Below are 23,406 nucleotides of genomic sequence, written 5' to 3'. Positions count from 1 at the left end.
GGCCGAGGAAGGAAACAATCATATGGGTGTGATAAGTGTATTGTGCATATGTGTGAAAAAAGATGTATAAGTGATGTAGTTGTGTGTAACCCATATATGTGTAGAGAAGTGTATGTGTAGAGTGTACTGTTTGGTTGCCCTTTGGTGGAAAGCCCCGCCACCACTGCAAGGTCCACCGAACATATCCAAAATGACACTCGAGTCTGGCAGCGGACAGGCATCCCACCCCGGTGACCAACGCCGTCAAGAATGGCAGTAATGTCTGGACTAAGGATATGCATCCAGACCCAGCACACCCATGCCATCAAAGACGGCAGCCGCGTCCGGGAGAGGATAATCATCCGCTTCTCCCAGAACATCAAAGACATCACCGATGCTCGGCAGTGGACAACCAGCGGCGGAGATTATTATTATTATTATTATTATTATTATTATTATTATTTTCCCACAGGAATTAAGACATTCAAAAATTTTAAATTCAAACTTTTTTGAAATTAAATAACTTTATAAAAGTATTCATTAATCATTATTTTATATTATAAGAATATACTGCAACTTTTTCAAAATTATTTTCATTATTTTAGTTCAATTATTATTTTCTTGAATTTTTAATTATTTTTTATGAAAATAATTGAATTCTTTAAAAAAAATTTATTATCTATGAGAATAATTGAATTATTGCAAAGAAATTTTTTAAAAAAATAGGTAAATAATTCAATTCCTGTGAAATTTTTGTTACTTTATGAAAATAATTAAATGTTTGCGTAGAATTTTATAAATTTTTTTTTTAATTAATTGAATTCTGTAGGAAAATTTTATTAAAATTGTAGATATTGAAAATCATTTGAATTAAGAAAAAATTTTGAAAATAATTGAAATTTTGCCAAGAATTAAAATTTTTGAAAATAATTGAATTTCGAAGAAGAATTTTATTATTAATAAAGAGAATTGAAATTTTGACGAGAATTTCTTTAAATTTCGCACATAATTGAATTTAACACGAAGAATTTTATTACTTTGGAAAATATTTGAATTTCTTCAATTATTTGTAATTTCTCCAAAATTCAAATTTTTTAGTGTTTTCAAAAAAAATTTGAATTAAAAAATTTTTAATTCTTATTTTTAAAATTGCTAATTTGATTTAAAAAAGTAAGGAAGAAGTTAGCTAAGTATTACATAAAATACTAAATAAAATACTACAAAAATAATTACCAAATAAAACACTATCTTAAAGAATTATCACAATATTGCCACAAGTCAAGAAAAAAAAAATATTAAAAATGTAAATAATAAAAATATACGTATCACTTCAATAAAAAAAATAATAAAAAAAGAAAACATATATATGTTTTTTATTAAAAATGTAACGATTAGGAAAAAAGGGGAAGGGTGGGGGGTGATTTAAAAATGATAAAGACGCATCAGATTTCGATCATAATTTCCAATCGCGACAATCTAACTAGCTACGAGAATTCTGACCTGATTGAAATAGTGACGATTGTAAATGAGCAGCTATATCGTTCGATATTTACCTTTTAATGACGATTCAACACGAAGGGAATTCATTTCGAACGGAAATGGATTCGTGTGCGGGAAATACCGAAACCGGAAATCGATACTTCTCTTTAGACGCGATTCAGGGGATCCATAAACGAAATCCCTTTTAGACGATTCAAGCGCACAGAATGATAAAAAGATGTTACTGTTATTGCAAAGAATCTCTCTCTCTCTCGCTCTTGCTCTCTTTTTTTATATTCCTGATAAATATATAAATTTTCCAGAGAAAATTAAAAGAATTTATTTCTCTTCGTTTTCTCCAAAAAGAAGTATAAAAAAAATGCACGTGGATAAAAATAATTAAAAAAATTGAATTAAATTCAAAAATCTCTTTCTCTCTCTTAAAAAAAAAAAACAGAAAGAGAAGAAATTTAATTTTTAACCATATTGAGAATAATTATTCTCAATTAAGTTTAATAAAATATTTAAATTAATTAAAAATTCTTCTATTTTATATATAGATAAATAAATTATTTAAAAGCGGTATATTGACATTTTTTTTCGAATAAAATATTTTTTATAATCGCTTTGAAATAAATGATGCAAATTATAAAATTAAATAAGTAAAAATTGAATTGAATGCAATGAAGAGAGCAATGAAAATTGAGAATGAAATTGTTGAATTATATGCGATATAGTAAAAATTGAAAATAATAATTAATTAAAGTGATATATTATATGCTCTCTCGAGTGGTAAAAGAAAAATATTGGCTTAGAAGAACATTAACAACGCAATCTCATCTAAATTGCACAGGCAACTATGGTGAGCTTATTCTGGTTATAATTAACACTCCTAATACTATATACGTTAAACCATATACGTTCACATGGAAATTTAATGAGGAAACTTTGATATGGGCAAAATCTTTCAATGTCGAACCTCAACTAATGGTTATTCTGAATTCAATGGCAATTTTACACACTTTATCACGTATAAATAAAAATATATAGATAATAAATAATTCTATAATAAAAAACTACGAAAATTAAAGCTTTTTTTTAAAGAAAGAAAGAATATTTTTAAGAAAGACTTGGGTAAATAATTTTAATTACTATTAATAGTACTAATAATAATAAAAGGTTGCCAACAAAATTAGATTTTGTTCTTTCCTGACTTTTCCCTGATGTCCAGATAGAATTTTGATTTTTTCCCTGAGCTCTCTAAAAAAAATGAAATACTCTCAAAATCTGAATTAGTAAATTTTACTAAAAAATTAGTAAAAATTACTATTTATTGGTAATATTTACTAAATTAAATGTAAAAATTCAGTCTCTAATTGGACCTTTTTTTCAAAATAAATTCATTCTTAATCTTAATAATTGAAACTAATTAACTTTATGAAAGTTATTTTAGAATTTAAAATAAATTTAATACATTTATTTAACTCAAATAAATTATATATTTGGTTTAAATAAAATTTTATTAATATTATTATTATGTATTAATATTATTATTGTGTAATAATATTATTATGATTATTATCATTATTATAAATATTATTACTAATATTGTTATAAACATTATTATTATTATTATTATCATTATTATTATTATTATTATTATTATTATTATTATTATTATTATTAATATTGAAATAAAATTGAACTTTAACTGAACTTAGAAAACAACTTTTAAAAATTAATATTTGGAGAAATGTCTCATACAATTCGATAAAATGTTTTGTGAAAAATATTACTAGGTGTCCATTCTTTTCATATATAAAAATATGAAAATCGTGAGCGACACCGTTATTTCCTTGAAAGTTTAACTTCACATCAGTATCGATAAAAAGAAAAAAAAAAGAGGAGAAATATCCTCAAGAAATAAATAAAATTTAGATATTGAACGTGGAATTATTACGAAAAAGAAGAATTTTTTTCCCAACTTGAGAATTTGAGAGATTTTTTTTTTTGGAGAAACAAACAAAAATTGTATATGAACAATTTTATTGGTTTACATTGTATTTGTTGTTATTTTTATTGAAAAAAATAGTATGTGTAACAATATAAGAAAAAAATTTTTGGTGTTGTATTAAAAATGATATTTATTGGGATAATTGATACTTAATTCTGAAATTTTTTTTTGTTAAGGAATTAATATCTAACGGTCATGAAAAAAATAGTTACTTTTATTTTACAAAAATGTAAAATTTATAATTTTAAAAAATTTTTTTGCATTTATGTTAATTTTTACATTTTTGCAGAAAGTAATTTTTACTGCATTTTTTTTTATAACAGTTTACTTTAGAAGTATAGTAAAATTTTCTTCAAAAATAGAAAAGTTTGCGTTGGAAGTGTACATTTTATTTCGGAAATAGTAACATTTATTTCAAAAATAATAAAGTTTACTTCAGAAAGAGTAAAATTTATTTCGAACATAGTAAACTTTATTTCTGAAATAGAAAAAAGTACTTTGGATAGAGTAAATTTAACTTTGAAAATAGTTAAGTTTACTTCGGAAAAAGTAATATAAAAATTTACTTTAAAAATAGTGAATTTTGCTTAGAAATGTATTTTTTTATTTGCGAAATAGTAAACTTCACTTCGAAAATAGTAAAATTTATTTCGAATATAGTAAAGCTTACTTCGAAAAATTAACATTTTATTTTAAAACAGTAAAATTTATTTCGAAAATAGTAAACTTTATTTTTAGAGTCAATATTTCAATTATATCTTTAAAAATAATTAAATTCTTCTCCGGAATTCAATTATTTTCAAAAATTTTAATAATATGCTTGTCAAAATTTCAATTATTTTCAAAAATTAGCCTCAATTGAATTATTTTTAATATTCCTTTAATAAAATTTTCCAAAAGAATTCAATAGTTTAAAAAAAATTTAATAAAATTCTATGCAAACCTTTAATTATTTTAATAAAATAATAAAAATTTTACAGGAATTCTATTATTTACAAATTTTTTATAAATTTCTTCGCAATCATTCAATTATTTTCATAAATAATAAAATTTTACAGGGATTCAATTATTTACAAATTTTTTATAAATTTTTTCACAATCATTTAATTATTTTCATAAATAATAAAATTTTTACAGGGATTCAATTATTTTCGTAAACATTAAATTTTTTTTTTTAGGAATTCAATTATTTTCATAAATAATAAAATTCATACCAGAATTTCAAATATTTTTAATAGAATTTTAATCAAATTCCTCGAAAAATGTAATTATTCTTAAAAATTTTATTAAAATTCGTCCAAAGAATTTAATGATTTACAAAATTTGTTGATAAGATTCTTTATGGGAATTGAATTTTAAGTTTGTATTTAAATAATTGAATTCTAGTAGAATATTCTAATAACAATTGATTAAAAAATGAATTTCAGTTCAAATGTTAGATTATAATTGAATATTAAAAGCATTAGAACGTGAATTTTTAGAAATAATTGAAATTTGAAAAGGTTTCAAATTAAAATTTTTGGAAATCTGAATTTTTGATATTTTTAACTATAACAATTATGTAGAATTAATTTTTTTTTATTTTCTAATATTATTTAATTGATGAATTTACGAATTATTGGAATTTTGTAAAATTGAAGTGTAAACAAATAATTTTGAAAATTCTCAAAGAACTTTTTTAAAGATTATATTAAAAATAATGCAATTTATGGAAGAGTTTTAGCTGAAAACACGAATAAAAATTTAATTTTGGAAAAGTTACAAATTATTGCTGAAATTCAATTATTTTCAAGAGTAATAATATTTTTCGCAAAAATTAAATATTGTTGAAAAGAATAAAATTCTTTTTAGAGATTCAATTATTTTTACAAATAATAAAACTCATCTAAGAATTTCAATTATTTTTAATATAATTTATTTTAATCCAATTTCTCGAAAAATTCTTAAAAATTTTATTAAAATTCGTCGAAAGATTTCAATTATTTAAAAATTTGTTGATAAAATCAAAATTCTTTATGGGAATTAAAAGACATTCAATTATTCAATAAATTATTTATTTTTGTATTAAAATAATTGAATTCTAGTTGAATTTTTTTTAATAACAATTTATTTAAAAATTAATTTTCAGTAAAAATTTTTGATAATAATTGAATATTAAAAGCAATATAGCGTGATTTTTTAAAAATAATTGAATTTTGAAATTAATTTTTTTGAAAAAGTTTAATTTGAATTTTTTTAATATTATTTGAAGTTTTTATATTCTAATATATATTTATTTGAAGATTTTACGAATGATTGAAATTACTTGAAATTGAATATTGTAAAGAAATGGATTTGAAAATTGTCAAAGAACTTTTTCGAAAATTATTAAAAATAATTCGATTTAAAGAAGAATTTCAGTTAAAAATCCTTGAAAATAATAATTGAATTGATAATGATTTTATCACTCTATATTTAATTATTAGAATAATAATAATAATTGAATTTCTACCAAAAAAAGTTTTATAAAAAGTTTTTAAAATGTTTGAATTTCTGCTAAAATTCTGATATTTTTGAAAATAATTGAATTCTTGCGAAGGATTTTATTAAGACTTTTGAAAATAATTGAATCTCTGCAAAGATTTTTATTATTTTACAAAAATATTGAAATTCTTGCGAAAAATTTTATTAAAATTTCTGAAAGTAATTGAAGATCTGCTAAGAATATTTTGTTATTTTTAATTTATGCCAAGAATTTTATCAAAAATTTTGTAAAAATAATTGAATTCCAGTTAATTTTTTACAAGAATTTAATTATATTTGAAAATTTGAATAAAATTCTTCGCAAGAATTCAATTATTTTCATAAATAATGAAATTCAATGCAGAATTTCAATTATTTTATATATTTTTTATATATTATTTTATTTATTTTTAATACAATTTTAATCAAATTTATCGAAAAACGTAATTATTCTTAAAAATTTTATTAAAATTCGTCGATAGAATTCAATTATTTAAAAATTTGTTAATAAGATTCTTTATGGGAATTGAATTTTAAGAAACGTTTGATTATTTAATAAATTATTTATTTGCCTTTTTGCATTTAAATTTGTATTTTAATAATTGAATTCTAGTAGAATTTTCAAATAAAAATTGAATTTCATTTCATAAAAATGAATTTCAGTTAAAATTTTAGATAATAATTGAAATTTAACAGCAATATAGCGTGAATTTTAAAAAATAATTGAATTTTGTAATTAATTTTTTTGAAAAAGATTAATTGCGTTTTTTTAAATATTATTTTTAGTTTCTATTTTTCTAGTATTTATTTAATTAAAGAATTTACCAATAATTGAAATTTCGTAAAATTGAATATTGTAAAGAAATGGATTTCAAAATTGTCAAAGAACTTTTTAGAAAATTATTAAAAATAATCGAAGAATTTTAGTTAAAACTTCTTGTAAATAATAATTGAATAATTGATAATAATTTTAATTATTATAAATTATTTTTATTAATAATTATTATTCATGTTTTATATTTATTTGATTTATTCATGTTTTATGAAAAATTGAATTTCTAGTTTTAAGTAAAATGTTCTTTTATTTGACTCGAACTTATATCTTTTGTCAGTAATTGGTCCGTAATTTTTTATTTTTAGTCCGTAATGTCCGTAGTTTTAAATACTTTCACTGATTCGAGCCCCAGTGGAGAAAAGTTCTACTTTCGCCACGCTTTTTTAAACAAGAAAAGTACTCCTTTCAGAGCAGAGGCAGAAAATATTTCTTTTTTCGAAAATACAAGAAACTTTCAATTATTTTGCAAATAGAAGAAAAAACTTTGGACTTGATTGAAATTGAATGGAGAGAAACAAAAGTAAAGAGAGATTGATTTTAGTGAAGAGACTTTTGGATGGATAGTGAAATATCTTTCAGTGTAGAGTGATAAACCAGTTTAGTTGTAATAGCATGATAAATTTTGTTATTTTTGCATGACTTTTTTTTCTCTCTCTCTCTTTCTCTCTATTTTTCGTTTCTTCTTATACGAGGATAGATGTACATATAAATTCCCCAACTGGGTTACCATATTATGGCTACGATATACTTTGGCGCCCACCGGAATCGAACAACTACGACACGCTTGACCCTCCCTTATAATCTCGGTTAGCGCGACACACTCTCTTTCATATTCCTTCTCTCTCTCTCTCTCTCTCCCCCATGGACTTTGAATCGGTCAAAGGACGTCACGCCTGGCGAACCCCGACGAGAATATCAGAATGCGCGCTCTCGAGTATCTACGTCACCACGGGATACGTCAGTGTAGAGACCGTCCTTGACCAATGAAAAAAGACTAACCAGACTCAATTCTAGACTCCAAAACAAAGTCAAAAGAGGGAAAATGGAATCAAGAGAGAGAAAGCATTTCACACATATATAATAGATTAATAATGTAAAGAATCGTTGGTAACATTACTATACACACCGAGAGGAAACTATTTCTTGATTCAATTATCTTATTTATTCTGGCACACTGCCAAACATTTTTCACAAATTCAATGAAAATAACAGATATTTTATTGAAATTTATTTATAGAATTCTCTTTCACTCGAGATTAAGAATAACATTTTTTTTTTGCAAAAAAAAATTATTTTACTTCTTTTATGTCAGAAATTTGATCTTAGGTATATAGAAACTCTTTCTACAGGGTTGCAAAAAAAATTTTAATTTTGTTTTTCCCTAATTTCCAGACTTTTTCCTGACTGATTTTCACTTTTTCCCTGACCCAAAAGAATATTCCTGATTTACTCTAAAAATTATTGGATACTCAAAAAAAAATGTTCTATTACATTTATTTATGAATTTCTTGAATTGTAAAATTATTCGAAAACAATAATTTCAATATTAGAAATATTTAATTTTAAAAAATTTTTTTTATAGGAATTAAGATTTTTAAAAATTTTTAATTTAAACCATTTTGAAATTAAACAACTTTAAAGATATTGTTATATAAAACACGAAGAAACCGACCACTCGAAGTGATCGCTTTCTTCGTGTTTTATGATAAATTTAAGATGACAGAATAATAAAATCATTATTTCATATCATAATAAAGAATATTGTAATTATAAATTCAAATTTTTAAAGATTATTATTTTTAACCTTTTTCAAAATTAAATTATTTCTAAAAATTCACGCTATAATGCTTTTAATATTCAATTATCTGAAATTTTAACTGAAATTTATTTTTAAATCAATTTTTATTAAAAAATTCAACGAGAATTCAATTATTTAAATGCAACAATAAATAAATTATTAAATAATTGAATATTTCTTAAAATTAAATTTTTATAAAGAAATTTTTTTTAAATTATTATTATTTAAATTATTATTTAAATACAAAAATAAATAATTTATTCAATAATTGGATATTTCTTAAAATTGAATTTTTATATGAAGAATTTTATCAAAATTTTTTTAAATAATTGAATTCTTTTGACGAATTTTAATAAAATTTTCAAGAATAATTACATTTTTCTATCATTTTATTTAAAATTGTATAAAAAATAATTTAATTCTTGCAACGAATTTTATTAAAAATTTTTTTGAATAATAATTGAATTTCTCAGAATTTTTTAAAACTTTAAAAAAAAAAATTAAATTGCATTGAGAAATTTCATTAAAAAATTGAAAATACTTGAAATCTGACGAAGAATTAAAAAAAAATTCTTTTTTAAATAATTGAATTCCTGTGAAAATGTTTATTTTTGAAAAAACTTAAATTCTTGGGAAGAATTTTATTAAAATTTCTTAAATAATTGAATTGCCTCGAAGAATTTTATTTTTTATGAAAATAATTGAATTGTTTCGAAGATTTTTCCAAACAATTTTGACAATAATTGTATTCCAAGCAAGTATATTTTACAAAAATAATTGTATTCTGTGATCCACTTTATTGTAATTTTTAAAATATTTATAAAACATTTTATTAAAACTTTGTAAAATAATTGAATCTTCGAGAAAAATTTTATTATTTACGAAAATAATTGTTTTTTTGCGAAGAATTTTATTCATATTTTTTTTTAAAAATTTAATTCCCATTAAAAAAATGTATTATTTGTTAAAATCATTGAATTATTTTGACGAATTTTAATAAAATTTTCAAGAATAATTACATTTTTCTATCATTTTGTTTAAAATTGTATAAAAAGTAATTTAAATTCTACGATAAGCTTCTGTTATTTATAAAAATAATTGAATTCTTGCAACGAATTTTATTAAAATTTTTTTTTGAATAATAATTGAATTTCTCCGAATTTTTTAAAACTTTTTCAAAAAAAAAAAATTAAATTCCATTGAGAAATTTCATTAAAAAATTGAAAATACTTGAAATCTGACGAACAATTTTATTAAAATTTCTTAAATAATTGAATTGCTTCGAAGAATTTTATTTTTTATGAAAATAATTGAATTGTTTCGAAGATTTTGATAAAAAATTTTGACAATAATTGTATTCCAAGGAAGAATGTGATATTTTACGAAAATAATATTGTATTCTATGATCAACTTTATTATAATTTTTAAAATATTTATAAAGCATTTTATCAAAACTTGGTAAAATAATTGAATTTTCGAGGAAAATTTTATTATTTATGAAAATAATTGATTTCTTGCGAAGAATTTTATTCAAATTTTTTAAAATAATTTAATTTCCATAAAAAAATGTATTATTTGTTAAAATAATTGAATTTTTAAGAAGAATTTTATGGAAAATTTTATTAACTAAATCTTGTAAAGAATTTTGTCAAAATTTTTTTAAATAATAGAATTTTTAACAGAATTTTACTTAAATTTTTCGAAATAATTGAATTTTTCAGAACTATTTTTTTTCAATTTTCTAAATATATTTGAATTTGTTCGAGAAATTTCATTAAAAAATTAAAAATAGTTGAATTGGTTTGAAGAAATTTATAAAGAAAAAATTGTTAAGTAATTGAATTCTTGTGGTATTTTTATTAAAATTTTGTTTAAATAATTGAATTCTTTTGGAAAGTGTTATTAAAATAGTAGATATTTAAAATAATTCAAATAATTTCTAAGTACATAATAATTTTATGATAGTTCTTGAAGAATTAAGTGGTTTAAAAATAAATTATTCTCAGAAATAGAAGAAATTGATGGTTTGGTATTAGAATTCTTGAAAATTTCATAGTTTATGAGGCAACTAAAAAAGACTCTAAAATTTAGAGTTTTCCTGTAAACTTTAAAAAGAGATATATTTGGAAATTATTATAAATAATTATTTTGAAATTTCCTTTCCTCATGCAAAAATTTACTTTCGCCACTCTCTTCAGAGGAGTTGAGAAAAGTTCGACTTTCGCCACGCTTTCTTAATATGAAAAGTACTTTCTAGAAAAAAATTAAAGACGATAAAAATATCGTAAAGGGAAATGAATAAAAAATTGAAATCCGTTTTTCTTAATTGACGAACTTTCTTAATTTTTATTATAAATAATTATAGAATTACGAATATTGCCGAACATCTTGAGATTCAATGTGCATGCTGCTCTCCACCTGCGAACGCCAAGGTCACCGCTAGATGGCACTTTCGTTCCTTCTTGGAATTTCTCTAGCCACCTGGTGGTGACCTTGGCGTTCTCAAGTAAAGAAATTAAACCACCATTTTATCTCTCAAAAATTTTTTTGATAACAGTTGAGACAAAAAACGAATCGAAACTTTTGATTCGTTTTTTGTCTCAATTTGACATCCTTAAGAAAACTGTGTAATAATAAAATACAAAAATACGTCATTGTGAGAATAATTTAAATTGCATCTCAGGAAAGAATAAATTATTGTCTCAACTCTGAATAGAGTGTTAAAAAGCACAGAAGGAAAAAAATAAATCGAAAGAAAATTATTATAAAACATGAAAAAAATTTTTGTTCTATATTTATTTGAAAAAAATAATTTTATGCTTCAAAATTTGATAAGTACAAAAAAATACGTACTTCTGGATGTTAATATTTGGCCCATTCAATATCATCCTTATTATAGAGTTTAAATAATTCGAGTTTATTTCCTGTCTTGCAACCGTCGTCACAATTGCAACCAAACATATTGCATGGTCCATTGCCACAATATGAGCTATCTCCTAATGGTCTTCCATCATTACATAGAGAAATTTGACAACTTCTAGCATCAGTTGTTATACGACCCCAATTTCCAAGTCTCGCTTTATTTGACGCTCCGTAAAAATCATTACAAGTTTTCACACGTGCTTTAAAAATTATTGTCGAAGCTCTACAACATTCGGCACGACTCATTTTTAAATTTAATGTAATTGTCACTGATACAATAAATAGAAAGGTGAATTTAAACATATTTTGTTTGTATAATTTTGCACGTGGTGTATTTTTAATTTTTCAAATTGTAGTATTTTTTTATTTTCAAATATTGTATTTTTCGTATTTTCAAATATTGTATTTTTCTATTCTTCGGTTCTTCTGTTTTTTCAAATATTGTGTTTTTAAGATTTCAGATATTGTATTTTTAATTTTTGAAATGTATTTTAAATTTCTAAACTTGACGGTACTTTTTTATTACTGAAACACTTTTTCCTTATTTGCTTTTTTATTTTCATTTACATTTTTATTTTCATATAGATACTTTTGTTGGTAAAATTGATAAACTAACGCTGGTAATACACGACTCGGCAGTAAATTTTTGTTATAAAAATTAAAAATTAAACGAAGATTGGCATAAAAGAAAGAAAAAAATATTTAATGCACGTGTTAGCAAATATCAACGAAACTAAAGTATTAAAAAATGTTTATTTTCAATAAAAATATAAAATCAGTCAGATTTCATTGATTGCAGCTCGAATTTTTATTTCTTGAAGTTTTTGTTTCCTTATTTGTTTGAACTAAATAAAATTGTTTTGGACCAAATAACATTAATTTGAACCAAATAAAATATATTTAAATCGAATAAACTTTATTCGGACCAAATAAAATTAATTTCAACCAAATAAAATGCATTCAATCCGAATAAAATTGATTCGGACCAAATAAAATTAATATGAAACAAATAAAATATATTTGAACCAAATAAAATCGATTCGCACCAAATAAAATGATTTCGGACCAAATAAAATTAATTTGAACCAAATAAACTTGATTCGGACCAAATAAAAATAATTTGAACCAAATAAAATTGTTTTGGACCAAATAAAATTAATATGAACCAAATAAAATACATTTGAACCAAATAAACTTGATTCGGACCAAATAAAAATAATTTGAACCGAATAGAATTATTTTGGACCAAATAAAATACATTTAAATCAAATAAAATTGATTCGGACAAAATAAAACTAATTTAAACCACATAAAATTGTTTTGAATGAAATAAAATTAATTCAGACCAAAAAAAAATAATTTTAACCACATAAAATGGTTTTGAACCAAATAAAATACATTCAAACCAAATACATTTGATTCGGACCAAATAAAATTGTTTTGGACCAAATAAAATTAATTTGAACCAAATAAAATACATTTAAACAAAAAATAAACTTGATTCGGACCAAATAAAATTAATTTGAACCAAATATAATTTTTTTCGACCAAATAAAGTTAATTTGAACCAACTAAAATTAATTCGGACCAAATAAAATTAATTTGAACCAAATAAAATATATTTGAACCAAATAAAGTTAATTCGGACCAAATAAAATTATTTGATCCACATAAAAATGTTTTGGACCAAATAAAATTAATTTGAACCAAATAAAATACATTCAAATGAAATAAACTTGATTTGGACAAAATAAAACTAATTTAAACCACATAAAATTGTTTTGGACCAAATAAAATACATTCGAATCAAATAAACTTGATTCGGATCAAATAAAGTTAATTCGGACCAAATAAAATTAATATGAACCAAATAAATTGTATTGGATCCAAATAAAATCGATTCGGACAAAAAAAATTGATTTGAACCAAATGAAATGAATTTGAATCAAATAAAATTAATTTGAACCAAATAAAATATATTTGAACCAAATAAAATACATTCAAACCTAATAAACTTGATTCGGACAAAATAAAATAAATTTGAACCAAATATAATTTTTTTTCGACCAAATAAAGTTAATTTGAACCAAATAAAATTGATTCGGACCAAATAAAATATATTTGAACCAAATCTAATTGATTTGAACGAATTAAAACTAATTTGGATCAAATAAAACTGATTTGAATCTAATGAATTTGATTTGGATAAAAAAAATTTTTATTTTGTTCTAATCAATTTGATTTGAACAAAATAAAATCAATTTGGACCAAATAAAATTGATTCGGACCAAATAAAGTTAATTCGGACCAAATAAAATTATTTGAACCACATAAAAATGTTTTGGACCAAATAGAATTAATTTGAACCAAATAAAATACATTCGAATCAAATAAACTTGATTCGGATCAAATAAAGTTAATTCTGACCAAATAAAATAAATTTGATCCAAATAAATTGTATTCGATCCAAATAAAATTGATTCGGACAAAAAAAAATTAATTTGAACCAAATGAAATGAATTTGTATCAAATAAAATTAATTTGAACCATATAAAATATAGTTGAACCAAATAAAATAGATTCGGACCAAATAAAACTATTTTGAACCAAATAAAATCGATTTGGACTAAATAAAATTAATTTGAACCAAATGAGATTTATTTAAACCAAATAAAATTAATCTAAAAAGAAATAAAATTCTTTCGAACGTTTTTACTTTGCAAGTATAGTAAAAATTGTCTGTTGATATTTATAGAATTTAAATTTAAATTTACAGAAATTTTTAAAAATTTACTGGTGAAAATTGTTCTTTCTTAAATTCGACAAAATTTGGAAATAAATGTAAAAAATATCATTGTTAATTTATTTATTTCCCGTTTCTTATTGTAAAATAAATAAATAAATTTGAACTTTCAGAACTTTTAGTTACATAAAATAAAAAAAAAAAATGAAAATTTCCCCAAAAGAACTTAGTATGTATATATGAAAAGAAATGAAACCTAAATTACTGCAACACTTTGTAAATAATATATAAATCTTATCGTATTTTAGAAGAGTTTTCACCGCGATCTATTTTGAGGAGAAAACAAGAGTATATTCGAAAAATTTACCCAGAGTTTCGTGCACTTTATATATACATATAGTTTTTGATCTCGAGACTTGTTGGCGCCGGAAGCACGCGTAATCGAGACCTTGGTTCACTATCGACTAAATTTTGACTCTCGCGTTTTCCTGGGTTTTGCAATTTTTGTTCGTTCTTTTTTTTTCTTTTTTTTTTCTTTTACAATTTTCGGTACAAAAATTCTCACCGACTGTTTCTCGTCACGTTTATTGTGTGTCACAATTTTAAAATGTTTCTTTTTTATTTTTTATTCAATCATACACTGTTTTTTTTTTATTTATTAAATTTTCTAAACTAAGGAAACTTTCAAAGTGAATTAATATTGTTTTCAATTTTTATTCTTTGAAAAAATTTTCCAATGTTAGTGAATTTTTTTTTTTAGTGGTGAATTTTATTTGTTTGGGAAATTTTACGAAAATACCTTTTTCGCATGGAGAGAGAAAAAAAATATTGATTGAGAATTCAATATTTAGAAAAGAAATTAAAAAATAAAATTAATTAATAAAAATGTGATGGAAAATAATTTCAAGAAAATTTTATAATTTTTTGGTACATTTGTAGCAAAAAATTATAAAATTTTCTTGAAATTATTTTCTTCACTAAATTCGTCCATAGTCGTATTTTTTAAAACTCTGGCTTTTCATTTTTCCCTCATTTTCACACGATTTAGTCATGTTATTTTTTTTTTTTTTTGAAGTTTCTATTTGATCACATCCTTCCGCATGCATTTTCTAAGTCTCTTCTTCACGTCGTCGATATAATTTGCATAAACTTTCTTCTCCTTTTTTTTACCCCATTTTTTTTCTCTCTACAGTATAACTCTTGTTTATAGGGCAATATAAATTTTTCCCCTTTCATTCACACCTATATTCTGGTTTGAATGTTTTTTTTTCTTTTCTCTTTATTTTTTTTATTGTCTCTTAAACCACCATTTATTTTATTTTGATTTTTATTATTATCATCATCAACTTTATTGCATCACCTTATGAATTATATAATAATGTTCACGTCTCATCTTTTGTGCAACATTTTTTTGTCGTAAATTTTCTTCTCATATATTAATTCCACGATTCTTGTGACACGGTGAAAAATTTCTTTTCTTTCACTCGTTATTCACCATTTGTGATAAATTTTACCCTGTCCTTTTTTTTCTCGCACTCACTCATTTATCTCTTTGCCAAAAATTTTTGTTGCCACTTTTCATTTTCTTTCACTCGTTTTTGTGTGACGCTTTTTGATGAATAATTCTTTCTTTTAATTATTGTTGGAAAATTTTTTTTTTGATTAATGATTCGTGTTCTTTTTGGGGAATAATTTTTTTATTTGGAAATTGTTTTATTTGAAAATTATATTTTATTTAGAAATTATTTTCACTGAAAATTATTTTAATTGGAAATTATTTTCACTGAAAATTATTTTATTTTGGAAATTATTTTCACTGAAAATTATTTTATTTGGAAATTATTTTAATTGAGAATTATTTTATTTGAAAATTATTTTATTTGCAAATTATTTTCACTGAAATTATTCTATTTGGAAATTATTTTATTTGGAAATTATTTTATTTAAAAATTATTTTATTTGGATTCTATTTGAAAATTATTTTATTTGGAAATTATTTTCATTGAAAATTATTTTATTTGGGAATTAATTTAAATTTAATTAAGTATTATTTTATTTGGAAATTATTTTATTTGGAAATTATTTTCACTGAAAATTATTTTATTTGGAAATTATTTTCACTGAAAATTATTTTATTTGGAAATTATTTTATTTGGAAATTATTTTAATTGAGAATTATTTTATTTGGAAATTATTTCATTTGGAAATTATTTTAATTGAAAATTATTTTATTTGGAAATTATTTCATTTGGAAATTATTTTAATTGAAAATTATTTTATTTGGAAATTATTTTAAATTTAATTGAGTATTATTTTATTTAAAAATTATTTTATTTGGAAATTATTCTATTTGAAAATTATTTTATTTGGAAATTATTTTAAATTTAATTGAGTATTATTTTATTTTGGAAATTATTTTCACTGAAAATTATTTTATTTGGAAATTATTTTATTTGGAAATAATTTTATTTGGAAATAATTTTATTTGGAAATTATTCTATTTGAAAATTATTTTGTTTGGAAATTATTTTCACTTAAAATTATTTTATTTGGAAATTATTTTATTTGGAAATTATTTTATTTGGAAATAATTTTATTTGGAAATAATTTTATTTGGAAATTATTCTATTTGAAAATTATTTTGTTTGGAAATTATTTTCACTGAAAATTATTTTATTTGAAAATTATTTTTGAAGCTTTTTATCAAGTTAATCGTGACGAGAGTTTTTTTTAAATCCATCTACTTTTAGGATATTACTCGTTTCGTTTTTGCTCTCGTGCAATTTTCGCTTTTTTCTGTACATACTTAATAGCGTCTTTTTTCTATAAAAAAAATTTCTCCTGCAAAACGGGGATCAGTTTTGATACTTTCTTCTTCTCGTCGCTTAACAACAAAATTATATCATCTCCATAGAAAAATGCGGGTGTATTTTCTTTTCGTCCCTCCTCCCACCTTTTCCCCCTTAACATCTATTTTCCTCGACGTCAATATAATATAAACTGTGTCTCGTTATCTAACTCTCTTTTCCAAACATTCACCCACTATCTCATTATATAGATTCCTTCTTTTTTTCACTTTTTCTATTTTTGAAACATTTTATTTTTTATAACAAAAGGAAGGAGGAAAAAAATTATTTTTTATTTTTTCTATTTTTGAAACATGTTTTATTTTTCTAACTAAAGAAAGGATAGTAAATTTTTATTTTCTAACGAAAGAAAAAGTAAATTTTTATTTTCTAACGAAAGAAAAAATAAATTTTTATTTTCTTGCCGAAAGGATAATAAAAGTAAATTTCCACTTTTTAACCAAAAGGAAAACAAAATAATTTTTCTTTTTTAAATACGTGAAATAAAAGATTAGTTTTCAGTTCGAAGATTATTAAAAAAAATTATTTTTTTGATTTGAGTGAAATCGTTTAAATGTGAGATTTCTTCCTCCACGTTTGCCTTTTTCCGGCACATCCGCTCTATATTTTCCTCTCTTGCGTCTTCTCTTGAAATCGCATTAGAATGCTTGGCTACACGTAGTGAAGTTACTATAAATGGTCGCACTGTGCCCCTTTTCACTATCTTTCACTTTCTCTCTTTTCCTCTTTGTTCTCTTTCATTGAACTTCGTATCTCAGTAAATGAAAAATCACGAGTTTCATCCCTTGTTTTTTAAAATTCTTCTATCTTCACGAGCGGACAAATTATTTTCCAAATGAACCATAAACATAAATATTAATTTAAATGTAAATTTAAATATAAGTGCGTAAATATAATTATAGATATAACTGTAAATATAAAAAAGTATATAAATTATAAATAAAATTATAAAATAAAAATAAAATTATAAAATAAAACTAAAATTATAAAATAAAAATAAAATTACAAAATAAAATATAAATTATAAAATAAAACATAAAGTAAAAATCAGAATTTAAAAAAAGTAGTTTCAGAATAAGCGAAAACTAATAATTCTCTCTGAAAAGTAAGTGCGAGTAATATTCACTACCGAAATCAAAACCTAGTAACCTCGTTACCTCATTTTTCTTTTTCGGTTTTATTTTTCTAAAGATGGACAAAAGCTATGCGGAACTACAATGCGCCGGAAAAAGAGAGAAAAATAAAACGCTATATGAAAATATCTTCTGGTATTATAATTTTACAAAGTATTTAAATTCTCCAAGTTGCGCCAGAAAATCCTCTCTTTCTCTCGTTTTTTTTCTCTCTTCTTTTTTTCTTTACATATAACACATTGTCGGTAAATTTATTTTTTTCAAATTCGCATTTAGACACCAAAAATAAAAAAAGAGGATAATAAAATCACTGAAATTAAAAATTCGTTTACTCCAAATGTAAATTAGATTATCCCTTTTCTCTATCGCATTAAAACAGTAATTGTAAAATCTTTATAAAAAAGTTTACGAATTTTTTCTTGTTAATTTAATTTTTATTTATAATTTATAGTTATTTGGAAAATTTAGTTATTTATAGTATTATTTGTGTGATTCTTTATTTGTTTTGAATAAAAACTTGAAGGAAAAAAATAAAATTTATTTTTAACGAATAAATATCAGCATTTTGTCTTTTCCTTTTTACAAACACTTCAACAAACTTTTTTATAGATACAGAAAAAATATTAATTTTTGTTCCTTTATTTTAGTTTTTTTTTCAAAGTACAATTTTACTATTTTGTTTAATATTTTTACTATTTTTAACTATTTATTTACTAGTTTTACTATTTATTTACTTTTTTTTATTTAGTCTTAAAATCTTAAGAAGATTTAATTTTTTTTGTCATTTAATAATGCCTTTGATAATTCGTGTGGCTTATATACCCAAATATAGTCGAGTATTATTATTATAATTAATTATCTAAGTCACTTACGTTGGTAGAATATTTAATTATAGATAAAATTACAGATAAAAAATTGTCATATCTTAATCAAATTAAAATATAAAAATATTTATGAATAACTAGAATTACAGATAAAAAACGTCAACACCTATGTAAACACTTATAATTTTTAAATATTAATGTTTACCTATAGTTCGTATTACAATTAAAATACGTTTTGTACCAAATGCAATTGATTTCAACCAAATAATATTGATTTGAATAAAATAAAATTAATTTGAATAAAATAAAATTAATTTGAACCAAATAAAATTAATTTAAAACAAATAAAATTTATTTCAACTTGGCGATTTCTCATTACAATTTTAATTACTATTTCTATCAAAATTCTTTTAATTGTTCAAGTTTCACTGCTTGGCTTAAAATATATTTTTGAATCAATAATTTCAAATTACCACATCATTATCTGATACAAAATTAAGTGAATTCGGACCAATTAAAATTGATTTAAACAAAATAAAATTAATGTTGACCAAATAAAATTAATTTAATCCGAATAAAATTCATTTCAACCAAAAAAATTTTATTTGGACCAAATAATATTGATTTCAATCGAATAAATAAAATTTAACCAAATAAAATTTATTTGAACAGAATAAAGTGGGTTAATTTGAGTCAAATAAAATTGATTCTACCCAAATAAAAATGATTTGAACAAAGTAGAATTAACTTTAACCAAATGAAACTGATTTTAATCACATAAAATTGATTTCAACCAAATAAAATTAGTTGGGGCCAAATAAAAATAATTTTAACGAATTAAAACTAATTTGAATAAAATAAAACTGATTTGAAACTAATTAATTTGATTTCGATGAAAAAAAAATTTATATTAAACGAATCAATTTTATTTCAACAAAATAAAATTGATTTGATAAAAAAAAAATTAATTTGGTCCAAAAAAAATTGATTTCAACCAAATAAATTTAATTTGGATCTAATAAAATTGATTTCAACCAAATAAATTTAATTTGTACCAAATAAAGTTTATTTCAACAAAATAAAATTAAATTTTGGCCAAATGAAATTGATTTTAACCAAATTAATGTAATATGGAGTAAATAATATTGATTTTAATCGAATAATTTTAATTTGGACGAAAAAAAAATTTATTCGAACAAAATAATATAAATTTTGTCCGAATAAAACAGTTTTAAACCAAATAAAATTAATTCGGACCAAATAAAATTGATTTCAACCGAATAAAATTAATTAAGACCAAATAAAATTGATTTCAACCAAATAATATTGATTTCAACCGAATAGAATTAATTAAGACCAAATAAAATTGATTTCAACAAAATAAATTTAATTCGGACCAAATAATATTGATTTCAACCGAATAAAATTGATTTCATCAAATAAATTTAATTTGGGGCAAATAAAATTGATTGTAACCAAATAAAAATGATTTGAACAAAGTAGAGTTAACTTTCAGAAAATAAAAATGATTTCAATTAAATAAATTTAATTTGGACCAAATAAAGTTTATTTAAACCAAATAAATTTAATAATAATAATAATGTCAAGCCAAATGGCTTGACTCGAAGTGATCGTTAACTTCAACACTTAATCAAATAAATTTAATTTGGGACAAATAAAATTGATTTTAAACAAATAAATTTGTTCTGAACCAAACTAAATTGATCTGAACCAAAAAAATTTATTTTAACCAAATAACATTTATTTCAACCAAATAAAACTGATTTCAGTCAAATAAAATTGATTTTAACCAAATAAAATTAATTTGAACGAAATAAAATGAAGTTGGACCAAATAAAATTGTTTAAACCAAATAAATTGAATTCTGACTAAATATAAAATTGATTTAAATAAAATAAAATTAATGTAGACCAAATAAAGTTTATTTCAACCAAATAAATTTAATTTGGGCCAAATAAAATTGATTTCAAGCAAATAAATTTGTTTTGGACCAAATTAAATTTATTTTAACTAAATAAATTTAATTTGGTAGTTTTAAAAGAAAAAAAAACCTAATTTATAAAAAATAAATAAATTCTTAAATTGAAATTGAAAAATAATTTTTTTTTAGAAAAATGAACCATTTAGTATGGTTTAGTACACTGCATTACGACTATCAGCCTTTTGTGGTATTTAATTAAAAAAAAGAGAAAAAATAATTAAAATATAATTTGTAATAACTTGAAAATCGTAGATATTTTCATTTTGCAATGTAATTTTTAATTTCTCAAAAAATTCCAGTGGAAAGTGATTCACATTTTTTTTTTTGTGGCACTGACAAATTATGATTGTATGTAATAAGCAATAAAAAAATGAAGGAAGGAAGGGGAAACACTGGATATATAGGTACTTGTATGGAAATAATAGAAATTTTTGACCTCGATTAAAACATTGTTGGTCCAAAGCTTGGACGACTAATAGAAATTTGTTGAATTTTTTATAGTTCTCTCTCTCATTTTTAAGCGCGCCGGCGTTTTTATAGCAGTAGTATATACTTTTCTGGCACTGTCGCCGACAAAAAATAATAATTAACGAAGCAGAGATATGCCACTCGGGGATATTGCACCGTCTGTATATATATATAACTAATTAACGCACATCAAAGAGCAGTGTGTGTAACTGAGTACACAAAGTGACATGCTTTATTAATCTCGTAAAAAAAAATCTCTTACCAGACAGAATGAGCTAGCTCCCATAAATTAATTAGTCGTTAAATATCCACATTTCTATATAGTCAATTTAAATGACATTTTCTTTTGATGTAAAAAAAAAAAAATAATTCTCTGTAATATTGAAAAAAAATTTTTCTCCCCTAATTATTATTTACCTTCCCTCAAAATTTTTTTTCCATTAATAAACAAACCTATTTTTTCCAAACAAAAATATTTTTTCTATTAAAAAAAATAAATAAAAAATTCTTTCTCGTCTTAATGTAAATAGAAGAAAAAAAACTCTTTTCTCTTCCGAAAAACTTTTCTATATCCCTTCTCTTTTAACATGAATAGAGAAAAGTGGAAAAAAAATGACTGCACTTTTATAATGCAAATGTCGGAAGGAAGTTTCCCCCGAAAAAAAATGCCAACTTTTTCTTTTTAAGATTAGAAAATACCAATCTTTGTGTGGTGAGATTCCATTGTTGTGGATGAATAAAAAGAAGTCAATAAATTCGATGCCAAAGGAAAAACCCGGATATTTATTTATGTCAAGCAAAACCAAAACCTCCTCCCCCCCCCCACCCCTCCCTCACCTTGTCCAATATTTCAACAGCAGAAGTCGCATATCAATCAACCTTGTGTGCGAGTCCCTATCAGATTTGTTCTTTACAATATCTGTTCAGATTGGATTTCCAAGTAAAACGTGAAGAACAATTTTTCAGGTTTTTTTTTCACCAAGCTTTTATTTTTATTTATTTTTTTTTCCTTCTTTTTTTTTACAAGACAAAACTGAAATTGAGTTGGCAAGTTGAAACTTCCTGAGACAAACTTTAATGAAGTTTGTTTTCTTTTTCACGTATATATATGTATATAGATTCTTTTGAGAGTAAAGACACATTAAGACATATTTTTTGAAAAGACAATTGAATCAAGTTTAATGAAGGAGCTTCAATTATTCTTTTGCTTATTTTAGCAATATTTTTCTTCTAATTTGTATTACTTTTATAGGGAAAATATATTTTATATAGTGGAAAAATATAAATACATATTATTTACGAATAAATAAATTTTAATAATCTTTAGTAAAAATTTAAAATTAAATTATTTTTTTTTAAATATTGTTTAATGAATCAGTGGGAATCGAAATTTTAGATGACGAAATGTTGACTTGACCTAAGTCAAAAAACCCTTTAAAAATCTCTTTTCTTAAAATCACGATAGAATTTATTAGAAATATTTAGTAAGAATTTAATTATTTATTGAGGTTTCTCCTAAAAAAATTAAGACAATAAAAAATATTAATCTAGAAAATAACTTATCTAAATGATAAAAGTTCGAAAAAAAATTTTTTTAATAAAATTTAGTCTAACCAAATACAATACAATTGAATCAAATAAATAATTGAGTACAAGCAAAAGAATTTTTTGTTTAAACCAAATATAATTTTAGTCAAATAAAAGTATATTAAAAAGTCTACTAAATTATTTATTTCTTTTGAATAGAAATTTGAATAAAAAAAAATTGTTTCGAACCAAATAATATTAATTTAAACCAAATAAAATTGATTTCATCTCAATATAATTAATTTGCACCAAA

General features: G+C 22.0%; 2 protein-coding genes across 8 annotated transcripts in view; one reads left to right on the top strand and one right to left on the bottom strand.

Moving 5' to 3' along the window:
• LOC122510228 (protein Diedel-like) overlaps positions 1 to 12,003 on the bottom strand; it is a 128,576-nt gene extending 116,573 nt beyond the window's left edge. Inside the window, exon 1 of one of the 2 annotated variants that reach the window (XM_043624709.1) lies at positions 11,461 to 12,003. In XM_043624709.1, coding sequence (XP_043480644.1) covers positions 11,470 to 11,832 — 363 coding nt within the window. In that variant the 5' untranslated portion in view covers positions 11,833 to 12,003 and the 3' untranslated portion in view covers positions 11,461 to 11,469. The remainder of the gene's footprint in view (positions 1 to 11,460) is intronic. The other variant, XM_043624708.1, reaches the window with a different exon arrangement.
• The window catches only part of LOC122510227 (dopamine receptor 2-like), a 212,362-nt gene that overhangs the window by 61,680 nt on the left and 127,276 nt on the right, over positions 1 to 23,406 (top strand). The window lies entirely within an intron of this gene.

This window comes from Leptopilina heterotoma, unplaced genomic scaffold (genome assembly GCF_015476425.1).
Source record: "Leptopilina heterotoma isolate Lh14 unplaced genomic scaffold, ASM1547642v1 Lhet_68, whole genome shotgun sequence".
NCBI lineage: Eukaryota > Metazoa > Arthropoda > Insecta > Hymenoptera > Figitidae > Leptopilina > Leptopilina heterotoma.
The sequence above is the reverse complement of the archived record's forward strand: the minus strand, read 5'-3'. Positions and strand labels throughout refer to the sequence as shown.